The sequence below is a fragment of the Cydia fagiglandana genome, chromosome 21 (genome assembly GCF_963556715.1).
Source record: "Cydia fagiglandana chromosome 21, ilCydFagi1.1, whole genome shotgun sequence".
Lineage (NCBI taxonomy): Eukaryota > Metazoa > Arthropoda > Insecta > Lepidoptera > Tortricidae > Cydia > Cydia fagiglandana.
In genome coordinates, this window is record NC_085952.1 from 4,621,435 (window position 1) to 4,635,590 (window position 14,156).

The 14,156-nt window shown below is 38.1% G+C and overlaps 1 protein-coding gene across 1 annotated transcript in view; it reads right to left on the reverse strand.

Moving 5' to 3' along the window:
• Positions 1-466: 466 nt before the first annotated feature.
• LOC134675262 (ABC transporter G family member 20) overlaps positions 467-14,156 on the reverse strand; it is a 121,463-nt gene continuing 107,773 nt past the window's right edge. The window contains exons 17-18 of the mRNA XM_063533482.1: positions 5,706-5,813; positions 467-2,308 (exon numbers count right to left, since the gene is read on the reverse strand). Coding sequence (XP_063389552.1) covers positions 2,115-2,308; positions 5,706-5,813 — 302 coding nt within the window. The 3' untranslated portion in view covers positions 467-2,114. The remainder of the gene's footprint in view (positions 2,309-5,705; positions 5,814-14,156) is intronic.

Sequence of the window (14,156 nt, forward strand, 5' to 3'; positions counted from 1 at the left end):
TACATTTTTAACCGTCGCAGTAGGTATTAACCAGAATACATTCTGTATATATTGTAGGATTTATACATAGTGTCACTCACGATGACGCGCGAATTTTACAAATCTGACCTTTAATGGCATGACAATACGAACCAAGGCACCCGTGCTCGTGTATGACACGATCTATAAATGAATAGTAAATAATTAAATTTATTGGACCCGGGTATGTCCTTAAACTACGTCCAGGACCCGGGTATGTCCTTAAACCACGTCCAAGACCACCGGTGGACGGGCAGCAGCGTCCCTCAAATTCGGTGTACTCGACTGCGATCGCCAACCCGCCTGCCAAGCGTGGCGATTATGGCATTCACCCCCCAAAAAAGGGGGAGGCCTATGTTCAGCAGTGGACGTCTTATGGCTGAGATGATGATGATGAAATAATTAAAATTAAAAAATTTATAATAAAAAATAAATAATAAAACACAAGTTTGATTTCTAAACCACTTTTATTTACAAAACCTTAACTTTACTATCACAATGCCAACAATATCTAATTGAGCCATTATAATTCTATTGTACTCTAAAATAACACCCATTATCAAACCAATAAAGTCCTATTTACAGTGACACCTTCCACCTTCATCCTTGTGATTTATAGGAAAATATAAATTTTCCTCGTAAGTCCCAGCGTACTTTTGAGAGTACAAATTCAATTCGAAGCTTCAACTACTTCTAATGAATAGGTAATCTAAATCAGAAATTTAAAAAACTTTTGAATTTAACACAAAACTCCCTCGACCTTACGAGAAAATGCTTTTTTTCTGAAACAACCGCATGTGATGTTGGAAAATCTATTTGAAAATTATTGCGTAAGAATTAAAATATGGTTGACGTTTTAAATTTAGTTTTAAAATATAACTTGCGGCTGTGCGAGCTACATACACAAAATAAAAAATAAAACAAATATTTCATAAATTATAAATGTCAGATATTTAAATTAGTAAACATAAAACAGATTGAAATGTGATGTTACAAATGCCAACTGGCCGGATTTTATAAATTTAATAAATATTTTTTTGCATTTAGGTACTGTTTACAAAAAATGGCACTTAGTGACACTTTTTTTACGAAATTACGTTATATTTGTACGATTGATTTCTTTGAAAATAAAACACCTTAAACTAACTTTTAAAATATAGGGGCATCGTAGTGACCCCACCAAGACTGTCCAAATTATTTCACATAATCACCATTAGTTTTTGACAATATTGTCATTATAATTGTCATGAATAGTCATGATAATAGTTTCATTCAGTCTATTCTATTATTTATTATTATTTGTTTGATTCAGTTATTAAAGCGTATTGCCCTTGATATTAAAAACAACTACTTATTCTACGATATTCTTAAAGCTATTTTTATTGTGTCAAAACAAAAAAAATAACTAATTATTGTAGAAAGAGAAAATATACACAAAATACAAACATAAAATTATTACGAGGACGGATTTATTTGAAATATAATGGCATATAACCAAAATAGCTAAGTACAATGTCAATAAATAACACAGACTATATATTTACTAGACTCCGCATCACATTAAGTATTGAGTTCATCACATACCTATTTTTTTTTATTCGAAAAGTATTTCGGCTCGAGCGATACCTACGATGGCCATATTTGTTTACGTGATAGCGTGATGCTGGCAGTCTCTGAGGGCCTACCGCAAACCGCGTTCGACGTATTGCCTCTCTGTCGCACTTGTAAATTCGTACGTAAGTGTGACAGGCAACACCTCGAACGTGGTTCGACGTTAGGCCCTCTGTCTCTTTCAATCGCATTGTTAAAAAGTGACACACGAATCTATCCATAATATTCTCCAAAACCCCGGCCCGCGAGCCAAATCCGGGCCGCGACGCGTTCACAATCTGGTCCGCGGGGTTCAGCATTCATTGAGAGTGGAACTGTTCCTAACAGCAGCAACCAGACACCCTCCTCCGGCGCAAAAAACGACGGTGGCCCGAGCCAAATTTTCTGAGGCGCAATATGGCCTTCAAATAAAAAAGTTTGACCCCTGATCTAGTAGTTAAACTGTCCGTGATAAATAAAATAAATATAAAAAACCTAACAAATAACTAACCCTTCTTAAACTTAATCAAAAGAATACTGCCTATCAAGTACAGGGCAATCCATATGCCGGTGGAAAGGAAGCCGTTATAGACCATAGGCATGTTAATGGTCCAACCACGCTGCAGCATGGAACGGAGGGATTCCGTGGACTTGGTAAGAGGGAGCACGTAGCTGATCCATTGGAGGCACTCGTGGAGAGCTGTGGACAAAGAAGAACCATTAATATCTTCATAAAGCCCACTGTACTATCTGAAGTACAAATTACTTCAATGTAATTTAAACTATTTCCAATTGGAACGGAGTTGGATTTCTTTTGTTTTGTTCGATCCCAAAATTATTTTTATTCTTTTATTCTGATGTAATTGTACTTTAATTGTGCATAAGCCAGTAAAGTCAGTCACGAGCCAGTAAAGTCAGTCACGAGTTAGTTATCTCCACATAATTATTCACACTCGCTATACCACGCTACGCAAAGAGAATAGGCCAAAGATATCGCCATCGCTCGAAAAAATGGAAACAATTGGCCTAGTCTTGAGTAGAGGGCGACACTTTTTCATATTTATTTACAAATTTAACACATAATTATCTGTGAAAGAATAAGGCTCAAAGTCAAATGGCGTTCTGAAAATTTTAAGCATCTGTCGAAAAATGGCAGTAAATTCATTGTCACTACATACTCGTAATTTACTTTGACAATCCGCCTCTGTTTCAAACTCTCTTTCCTAAAACTAATCTAACCAATTAACAAATATCGGCATAGCGTTGAGCCAATGTAACAGATTGCTGGCTGCTTCCAGCACTTCGTGGATTGGCCTCCGTTTAGATTTACACGTCAATTCGAACGCACACTGATATCAGAATGATAAATCATGTTATTGTGTGCGGGCGCTGTGCGCCTGCCGCCCGCACCTTCCCCGCCACCCTTAGTCGTCCTTCCCCGTCGCCCCCGTACTGCGCAGGCGAGGACTCATTTAACACATTCATTGCCAATAAGTGCTACGGGTTACGCTCGTAGCGCGTAGCCACGTCTTTGCCGTATGGAGCGCGTAGTCGCTACGAACAGTTTACCCGACAGTCGGGTTCTTGGCGCTGAATGTGTTAAGCGATCGGTCGATAGTTATCGAGCTTTTCGCCCGCGTCAATACATGTACGGAAAAGTAAGCAAGATAACAGAATGACGTCAGTAGATGTCACATTATTAAACTATAAAATAATTACAATTAAGTTTTACGATTTACCTCCGACGTTTCGAGGACGGCGTCCTTGTAGTCTCGGAGAAGACCGAGAGAGTCCCTTTTTATAATTTAATTAGCGACCCGCCCCGGCTTCGCACGGGTTAACAAATTATACACCTAAACCTTCCTCAAGAATCACTCTATTGGTATGTCAAAACCGCAAGAAAATCCGTTTAGTAGTTTTTGAGTTTATCGCGAACATACAAGATAAATAGACTTGGTTTTATCATGTGTGATAATGTGTAAGAATCGTGAAAATTTAAATCAGATTTAGATGTCATTCTGGTATCAGGTGCGTTTGAATAGGCCTGTTAGTCTGTCTATTCCATTATAGTATTGGTTTAGCTGTTGTGTTTGCATGAGAAAACTGGTGAATTGGGAGGAATCATGTTAGGTAAATACATCAGTGTGTGGTTAGACTGGTTAGTGCAACCACACTTTATAGTCTCGTATGGGATTTAAGATTGTGCCAACTTGAAATATATGAACCGTTATTTTTTCGCAATTTTTTTTTCAATTTTCAGGTAAGGAACAAATTTTAGTATTTCTTAGATTGCTCAAGTCATAAATCAATTTGCCAAATAATATATACATACTATTGTTCTCATAAATTTTAATTGCGTTTACTTTTATGCCCATGTGCTCATATTCATGTGCCAAACTAAACATTATACTTTATCACCTAGCTTACACATTTTATCCACACCCACACTAATAAATAGAGCTAAACTGTATTCACTCAACTTTGTAATCCTCTTAAAGCAAGAAATAGTGAAAAATTGTTGCCAATCGAACAAAACTAGAAGTACACAAGATATAAAAACACATCCACATAGCAATTTAAGCTTTATTACGCACTACTTAAGTTGATTTTCCTTTAAACTTTAGTTTGAAACATTTTATTCCCTATGCGTTGAAGAAAATTGTGTGAAGTAATCAACAGTTCACAAATGGATGCACTTAGATGCACTAAAAAGAGAGGAAAACATTCAATTGAGTGGAGATAGACCGTACGTGATTTAAAAAGCTAAGCATTGTTAAAAAGTTAAGTGTTTTGCGCAGTTTCTTTAGGTAAGTAGAGTCAAGGAGGAAACAGTGGCTCGGTAGAAAAAGGGCACAGTGGCTCACTCAACCTAATTTTAATACGAGAAAGGCGATATTTGGTAAGCGATGAACGTGGCGGTTCTCTCAGTATCAATGGATGATAATAATGATGATTAATAATGATGGTTTACCTTCAATAGGCCAGACGATGCCGTATAGCAACATCATGGGTAGGAATGACCCTAAGGCTGGTTTTAGTGTCACGCAAACCGTCCGTGCGGATCGCTCCGCACCGGACCAATATGTATTAAGTTCAGGGAGCGTTACAGAGTAAAGATGACGGGTCCGCGCGGACGGTCAGCTTTCTCATACAATTTGGCTAAGCGGAGCAATCCGCACGGACGGTCCGCGTGACACTTAAATCAGCCTAAAGCGATGAACGTGGTGGTATCAATTAATGGTAATAATGATGATTTATATTGATGGTTTACCTTCAATAGGCCAGACGATGCCGTATAGCAACATCATGGGCAGGAATGATCCTAGAGCGATCAACGTGGCAGTTCTCTCAGTATTAATGGATAGTAATAATCATGATTAATATTGATGGTTTACCTTCAATAGGCCAGACGATGCCGCATAGCAACATCATGGGCAGGAATAATCCTAGAGCGATCAACGTGGCAGTTCTCTCAGTATTAATGGATAGTAGTAATCATGATTAATATTGATGGTTTACCTTCAATAGGCCAGACGATGCCACATAGCAACATCATGGGCAGGAATGATCCTAGAGCGATGAACGTGGCAGTTCTCTCAGTATTAATGGATAGTAATAATCATGATTCAAACATCAAACATCAAACATCAACATTTATTCAGCAAATAGGCCACAAGGGCACTTTTACACGTCAACATTGAATTTACATAAAAGCAAAAATAATAACATCAACAATTTTATAAAATAAAACTAACAATTCAATCTAACGTATTACTAAGAGATGTATATGGTCTCTTAATGTCGAATTACATACAAAATACAGATAAAAAAACACACAAAAAAAATCTATAATATTTAGAGGTGTAAATGTCTCTAGGTGTCAGAACTATAAGATTATATAGTTTATCAAGTTATCCTTAGAGATGTATAAGGTCTCCAAGAGTCAATATCCTGTATAATTAATACATTCATTAAAAGAAAAGAAACATACGAGAACAGAATGAGGCGTCTCACTGTAATTAATTAATAAAAGTTACTAAGTATAATAGCTCGTGTTGATTTGTTGATTTTGTTGAATAGATTAATTGATGATTTACCTTCAATAGGCCAGACGATGCCGCATAGCAACATCATGGGCAGGAATGATCCTAATGCGATGAACGTGGCGGTTCTCTCGGTGTCGCAGAGACAGGACACGAAGAAACCTGTAACAATAATGCAAATGATTCCACATGACATTAAAGCTCTCCAAGGGGCCTCTTCGTGTTGGATCTATATCCCCACGCAAGCCTATTTTCGGGTTTTATAGGCCCGTGAAATTGAAGGAAATGCAAATTAATAAACACATAACGAATTTTAATAATCCTCTCTTTAGAACTCTTCCTACTTCAAATTGAAGTAGTGTACAAGTTGCGGAAAATTTTCAGTGTTGGAAATTATTACGGATTTTTTTAAGAAAATTTCACAGCAATTTAAGAAAACTTTCATTTTGGAAACGGAAAATTTCGATCACCATACAAGAATAAATAAAGAGAAGAAAGATAATTTAGCCTATATACGTCCCACTGCTGGGCAAAGGCAGGCACGAGAGGGTTTGGGCTATAGTCCCCACGCTGACTGAAATGACACATCAGATACTAAAATAGGTGGACTAAATGTTCTACACTCGTCCACAGTCCTTTTTATAATTCCTAATTTTTGAGTTCTTTGTCCTTTTTTCCTCAACGGCATCCGAGCTACATCATATGCTAGAAGACCTTAGCAATGCAAGCCTCGAGGTTGGACTGAAGATGAATATGTCAAAGACCAAAGTCATGACTAACGGTATACAACGTAGGATTGAGGTAAACGGAGAACACATTGCATATGTCCATGAATACCTTTATTTGGGCCAAATAGTCTCTTTCCAGGCGCGACAAGAAAAAGAGGTCGACAGACGGACCGAGAACGCCTGGAAGAGCTATTGGTCCATGAAATACCTCATGAAGGGAGATCTACCTCTGTCTCTCAAACGTAGGCTCATGGACATGTGTATAATTCCAGTCCTCAGCTATGGTGCTCAAACTTGGTCTTTGACGGAAGCTCAGAAGTCCAAACTCGGGGTTTGTCAGAGAGCTATGGAGCGCAGCATATTAGGTGTGAAACTAAGGGATCGCATCCGGAACACCACGCTGCGCTCTAAAACTCAAATAATAGATGTAGCTCGAAAAGCGGCCAAGTTAAAGTGGGACTGGGCTGGTCATGTCTGCCGCATGCCGAATGACTTATGGGCCAAGATAACCACGGAGTGGGTGCCCCATGAGTCGAACCGGAGATGCGGCAGACCTCGTCAGCGATGGCGGGATAACTTAGACTCCTTTTTGAGAGACTAGCCAGATGCAGCTCAAAATCGGGAAGAATGGAAGAAGAGGGGGGAGGCCTTTGCCCAGCAGTGGGACACAATGGGCTCGTAATAATAATAATAATTATTGAGTTCGATGGCATATAAATCATTTTTATTAGGAACATAATTGCATGTTCATTGTTTCGTTAATTAATCGACAAAAAGAAATATTTTGTAAAAGACGTGTAAGAAAAACATTAGTTTTTTTTTTGTCAGCGTATTTTTGGTCATCCTGTATTTAAATAACTTCAATGATGGATTCATTAAACTTATAGGTTCGACACGTCCGATAAATTGAATTATTGGACTACTTATCTGAAATTTGTCAATAGCCTTAATGGCAATTAGTAGCGAGGATTTTTCATAATAATGGACGAATTGAGTTTCTCATTCATAATCTAAATTAATTTATATTTTTATAAGGACGAATGTATGGGATAGACTTATGATTTTATAATAAGAAAATTTTAGCTACAGAAAATGCTTTTGTAAACTCGTAAGACCCAGGCCAATGTTTGCGCTTTTGAATTTGGAACTTTCTTATAAGTATTTCTATAAGAGTTCAAACTCGAAATGAATTTGTACTTGTACAAGTACGCCGGGTTTTACGAGTATTACGAGATTAAAATCATACTTGAACTTGAAGTTGATCCGATTTGTTCGGTCTGTGTCCTCAGGGGGTTCGGCACTTCGAAAACTAAGTAGAATCTTGTCCATCCCGAAGACTTTCTAAGCTTCTAACAATTAATCCGGAACATTTTCTTCAGCCTACGTGAAATATAACCTTATTCATTATATTAATGCGAGGAAAATACTGTAGGTATAATTATAATTTCAAATTAAAAACCCTCGACATAATTATAACGGACATCATTAGGGCAAACCATCTGTTGGTGTATCAGCGTTTTATTATTACGAGTACATCTTCTTTCTTTTCCTCTTTTTTCCTTTTTGTTTTCTTAATTTATGACATTTATTTCAGTTTATCAACATTTTTGCATTAAATTGCATGATCTGATGTTATTGACCATAACTACGACGAATTTATTGAAAAGTTATGCTGCTCTGAAATAATTGAGTACCTCGCCCGCTACGATATATCTGATAGCGACTGTACCTAAATTAATTAGGTTATTAGTCCTTCCTTTGTTACTTCAGATTTTCATCAAAAACGTCTGTCCTTTTAAACATCTTATAAAAGAAAAACAAAACACTATTTTCTGAGCATCACTTCAGCATCTTATATTTTCACAAAATTTAAGTCTTTGCAAAAACGACGTAAGCGACGCGTATTTTCTATACGCTTACTGCTGTTTTATATAAAAGTAAAGTACAGCTTTTCAAGCGGAAAGAGGCCTTGATTATGGAAAAAACCGGGTAAGCGCGAGTCGGACTCATGTACGAGGTGTTCCGTACCATAACCACAGAATAAATAATAGTACTACCGTACAGAAAGGAAACTTCCTACAAAACCGAAGTTTGACAACGGTTCAGGGTCGAATCATGCTATCCCTTTCTAACATATGCTACGCGCTACAAGCGTAACCCGTAGCACTTAGTGGCAATGAATGTGATAACGCAAAAAATGGCAATAAATCACGTTTGTGGTATGGGAGCCCCCCTTCAATATTTATTTTGTTTTCAGTATTTCTTGTTATAGCGGCAACAGAAATACATCATCTGTGAAAATTTCAACTGTCTAGCTATCACGGTTCATGAGTGCCGGGCCTGGTGACAGACAGACTGACGGCCGGAGAGTGGAGTCTTAGTAATACGGTCCCGTTTTTATCCTTTGGGTACGGTACCTTAAAGACCGGGTAACGCTACGTCTTACGTAGGCGAACAACGCGCGAACGCGGCGCGGCGCGGCGCGGCGAAATCAATCCTTTGATGCCCATAGAAGTGTCCTACGTAAGCGATCTCGTTGCGAACGCGGTGCGGCGCGATTTGCACGCGAATGTCAGGCGGCGCGGCGCGGCGCGGCGCGGCGGCGGCCGCTTTCGCCGCGCCGCGCCGCGCCGCGCCGCGCCGCGTTCGCGCGTTGTTCGCCTACGTAAGACGTAGCGTAAGCCGGCGGCAAAAATAGGAGGAAAAAAATTGAGGAGACCGAGGTAGCAATGATAGGTACGCTTTCGAGCGGATTAAAAGAAGATGGCGCACATTTAATAATCTTAACATTGTTTTTTCTGGAGCAAAAAAGTAGTGTTGTGATTAAAAATTAAATATCGACTTCAGTGTTATCGATATCGACGGCAAGCAATTTCTTATCATAATATTTATAATAAACAAATGTCTTTATTGTCTTTGATAAATACTCTAATTATTTTTATAACCTATTTGCAAACCCAGCATTTAATTTATTTTTATTGCGACTAGCCGTAGTTATTTTGAAAATGATTGAGAGTAGGCTCCCGCAAAATTGCAGTTTTTATTTTGAACTTTTACACCTTTAATTGAATGGCAAATGCATTAAAAAAAATTACGCGGAAACTAGACTATATTTCCAAAGGCAAACTTTTAGAAAAACGTTGCAAAGTTAAAGTTGTCTTGATAGAAGAAAATGACAAAAACATGTCTAATTTTCACTTATTTTCAATTGTATACCGTTACCCTGCATGCCATAGCAGTATAGTTTTAGTATAAAATAGCTAGTGATATAGCCGAAGGATTTGACTAGCTTGATTTTAATTAGAAGGATACTTTCGGAGTTATTGAGGAAAAACCTTAAAACCCGCGGGATCGTCAAATCTTCCGTCGCAAGTATCACACGGCATATTTTTTATTAGGGTTCCGTACCCAAAGGGTAAAACGGGACCCTATTACTAAGACTTCGCTGTCCGTCCGTCCGTCCGTCTGTCACCAGGCTGTATCTCACGAACCGTGATAGCTAGACAGTTGAAATTTTCACAGATGATGTATTTCTACTATTTCTGTTGCCGCTATAACAACAAATACTAAAAACAGAATAAAATAAAGATTTAAATGGGGCTCCCATACAACAAACGTGATTTTTGACCAAAGTTAAGCAACGTCGGGACTGGTCAGTACTTGGATGGGTGACCGTTTTTTTTTTGCTTTTTTTTTTGTTTTTGTTTTTTGCATTATGGTACGGAACCCTTCGTGCGCGAGTCCGACTCGCACTTGCCCGGTTTTTTCTTTTTAATTTCCTGAGTGTACAAGCTCTATTTCAATTAAATCAAATAATAATTCAGTACAATTTGATGCAAAGCACGGTTATATTAATATTAATACATAACGGTAATGTGGTTCATAAGTCATAATTTTATCGATATTGACTTTTAGTAAGTACCACTTTTCGTCGTACTAAACCCATGATTTTTACGACCTCATATGTGACGTTATCTATGAAAAGGGACCTTATAGTTGATGGCGCTTTCGCCATTATTAACGATGCTCTGATAGAAATACAATAATGCGCGACGCTGTGCGGCGTAAGCGCCATCGACAATAAGGTCCCTTTTCATAGATAATGCCCCATATGAAAGGTTAAGGTGATGCAGCTTACATAAGGTTTATCTGTGCTTCATATCTCGTTTTAAAGTTTTTCCTCGCTGCAGAGCCGAGATATAGCTTAATTGTAGGTGTCAAAAGAATTTTCTTGTTAGAATTCCGTTTATATCAAAAGGAAAATGCATTATAGTACTGCAGCCCATCAAGACTTGCAATAGCAGGCTTTCAGGGTGTATTATTGCAATATCTTCTAGAATTACGATCGTAAACGAGAACATATATCTTCCATTCTGAATGGGTCTATTCGAAAGTATCATTGCCATTTTATATTTATTTTCTACTCTTTTATATTACCACGTATTACGGTGGCAGGATCTTTGAAGAACCGGTTTCTAAGGGGTCGACAACGCACATGATATAAGGGGGCCTAGCCAAGATTACAATGTTACATCGACAAAAGTAAAGAAAAAATGTATCTTCTTGATGACAGATGTTACGAAAGGTCACATGACTATTTCCATACGTTATTTAAGTTTCTATTGACGTTTTCTATCATCGATTGTCATCTTAGCTAGTCCGCCTGGAGTCGCAGGCGTCCATAGGCTACAACAACCATGGTGGGCGTATACTTGTTTCCCAACGCCGTGATATAAAACAGACTCATTGAATCAATCGACATTCGCAAATAAAATAAATTAATGAAAAAATTAAAAACACGACTGCTGAATTTTAAAGCGAACTGAAAAGCTAAAAATAATGTTAATATGCTAGTTACATAAGGGGTCATGCACATTTATGACCGTGACTGTAGGTAGGTACGTGTGCATTTAATTTCAATTACAGTCGGGGGACCTTCATTTACCTACTGCATTATTTCATTCAAAAGGTCCCCCGACTGCAATCGAAACTAAATGCACACGTACCTACCTACAGTCACGGTCATAAATGTGCATGACCCCTTATGTAACTAGCATATAAACATTATTTTTAGCTTTTCAGTTCGCTTTAAAATTCAGCAGTCGTGTTTTTAATTTTTTCATTAATTTATTTTATTTTACACATTTTAGTGACAAAACGAACTAAAACTATTATTTATAAAGATTACCCGGACATTAAGTTTGTCCACAAAGTTCTCTTTATGTGGTTATTAGCTCTTGGGACTGGGACCTTTTAAAACTCACCGTTCCGGAATACGCCGTCTTATCTGTGGATAATATGTGGATGTGTTCACGATATGGGACACTTGACATTTTCCCATATAGCTTCTTAAAAAGAAGTAGAAGTTTTTGACATGTCCATGAGGGTTTGAAGGACCACAGTAAAGACTCATAACTTGTCCCACTAAAAAAGTTATTGACTCAATTACCTTCGATGCGACTTTTAGCAGGACGCACATGGCTCTAGGCTAAATAGCACATTGCTAGCAACAAATCGAACAACAATTATATGCGTCAGATTGCATTTCATTATTCAGTCTACGCGACGCTAACATCTTTATGTGGCAGTAATTACTACCTACTTACAAATGATGAACTGGCGAATATTATATAGGTAGGTAGCCCCGACAGACTAGATGCTGAGGTCCGAGCTTTGCGTAGGGCCGAACGCCCAAAACGTTCAAGAGAAGCACGCTTCTACGCGAGGCTGAAAGCCATGCTGCGGGACGTTAGCGGTGAAACACAGAACCATTGTACATGTGTCAAAATACGTAGACTGAAGACCGAGCTCTGCGTAAGGCCCACGGGTGCAATTTCTTCAAACGTCTGACCGAGTTCCACGAGTACTAAAGTCTTCGGCGTCGCGTGGAATCGCGCCTTCCCAATTAAGATACTACGCTCCGGACCTTCGGCTTTACGCGGAGTTCGGTCTACGGGCTTCACATTAGACACTTGTAACATTGCATTGTTCTGTGTTTATATACTAAAGGTACGCTTCTCTCGGACGCTTCGGGCATTCAGCCCTACGCGAGGTTCGTGGCCTTCGGCCTTCGTATTTAGATACTTGTATTATTTTTTGTGGTTTAAATTGCTGATACTTGTATTATTGTCTATATTATGGTATGTTGTTGTTGTTTGAATACTAAAGACGCGCCTTTCTCGGACGATTCGGACCATTGGCTTTTTTATTACTATAAAAGGGGAGATTGCAGCTATACTAGGGGAAATTGTAGTAGGTGAGTTCCACCTGTCAGACGATCCTGCATGGCCTTTGACCCTACCCCAGCTCGGACTTTGGCCTGCGCATCTAGACACTTGTTCTATTGGTCTGTGTTTGAACACAACACTTGTCGAGAACTAATCTGAGTTTTTATATGTTATTTATACTTTTTATAGATTTTGTCTATGTTTTTAAGGTATTTTTGTTTTTTACCTTTTGTTTTACGAGTTGTCATTAAATGCTATGTTGGAAAGCTTTTTCGTTTGCTCCCGAATTTTAGCTATCGAAGTGGAAATTGTCCTGATTCCGGGACAACACTTTTGCAGCTTGGTCTTTGGCCTTCACAATTAAGATATTATTTAGGGGAAAGTTGCGAAAAGCGCGCGCTCTGGCCCTTGGACCCCACGCGGAGCTCACATTTCGGCTTTTAAATTTAGACAAATGTCTACTACTACTAGTTAGGTTAGGAATGAATAAAGGAAGGTTCGAAGGATTCGAGAAGGAAGGAAGAGACATAATATGTATAAACATTGTCACATATATACTTCTTACAATAGGGAATATTACGCGAAACTCTGCGTAGGGTGCGCCACTACTACAATCCATCACAATCTCGGGCTCTACCGCGAAATAAGAAAATCGAAATTTCGCTATCACTCTTGCATATTCGGCAGAACCATTGCAGTATCCCTATTATGAAAATTAGTTTAGTACTTACTAAACTTAAGAAGAAATGATCGAAGTTGGTAGGTACCTACCTACGCACGTGTTAAAACAAAACCAATTTTTTTCGCAGGCGGGTTAATTAGGTTTAGTAGGCAAGGATAATTTTATTCACAAGAAATATAAGAATTAAATAAGCCAGAAATTATTCGAAGCTCATCGCTTAAATAGAAGTTCACACGTTAGATTTCAATAGCGCGATTAAGAACATGTTTGTGTTTAGTTCCTGTATTTACCTTAGGTATACCATATGATTTATATATATTTTTATGATCAGCGGTAAAAACCCTTTCATTTGATAGCCCATTAAATAAGATAGAAGGATATATTTTTCTTAGCACATTTTGTGAATCCTTATTCTACCAAAATAAGACTTGAACGCATATGTTGCATATATATTTTAAATCGTCTTTCAAAGCTCTTCATTTTGAGGCCCCACTCGATAGGTTTGCAAGATTTTTTTTTCTAAACATCACGCAATATCATGTATTATGTCCGCCATATTGTTTTTATTATGACGTCACATAGCCTATGTTAGTTGGGATGACGTAAGGATTCTAATGATATATCATTTATCTAAATCGGTTAAGGCATTCAGAAGTTATGGTGGAATAAAGAAACTCACATACAAACATGAACCCTGAAAACAATACACTCTTTTTGTTTGGGCAGTCGTGTAAAAACCAGACAACGTCGGTTAAATTTCTATAGTAAAATTCCGAAAGAAACGAATTCTGGAATCTCTAAACAAAAAATCAGGGCCCGATTCGAATTTTGAAATAGACATCTTTAAGATCTAACCTGTCAAATTTGA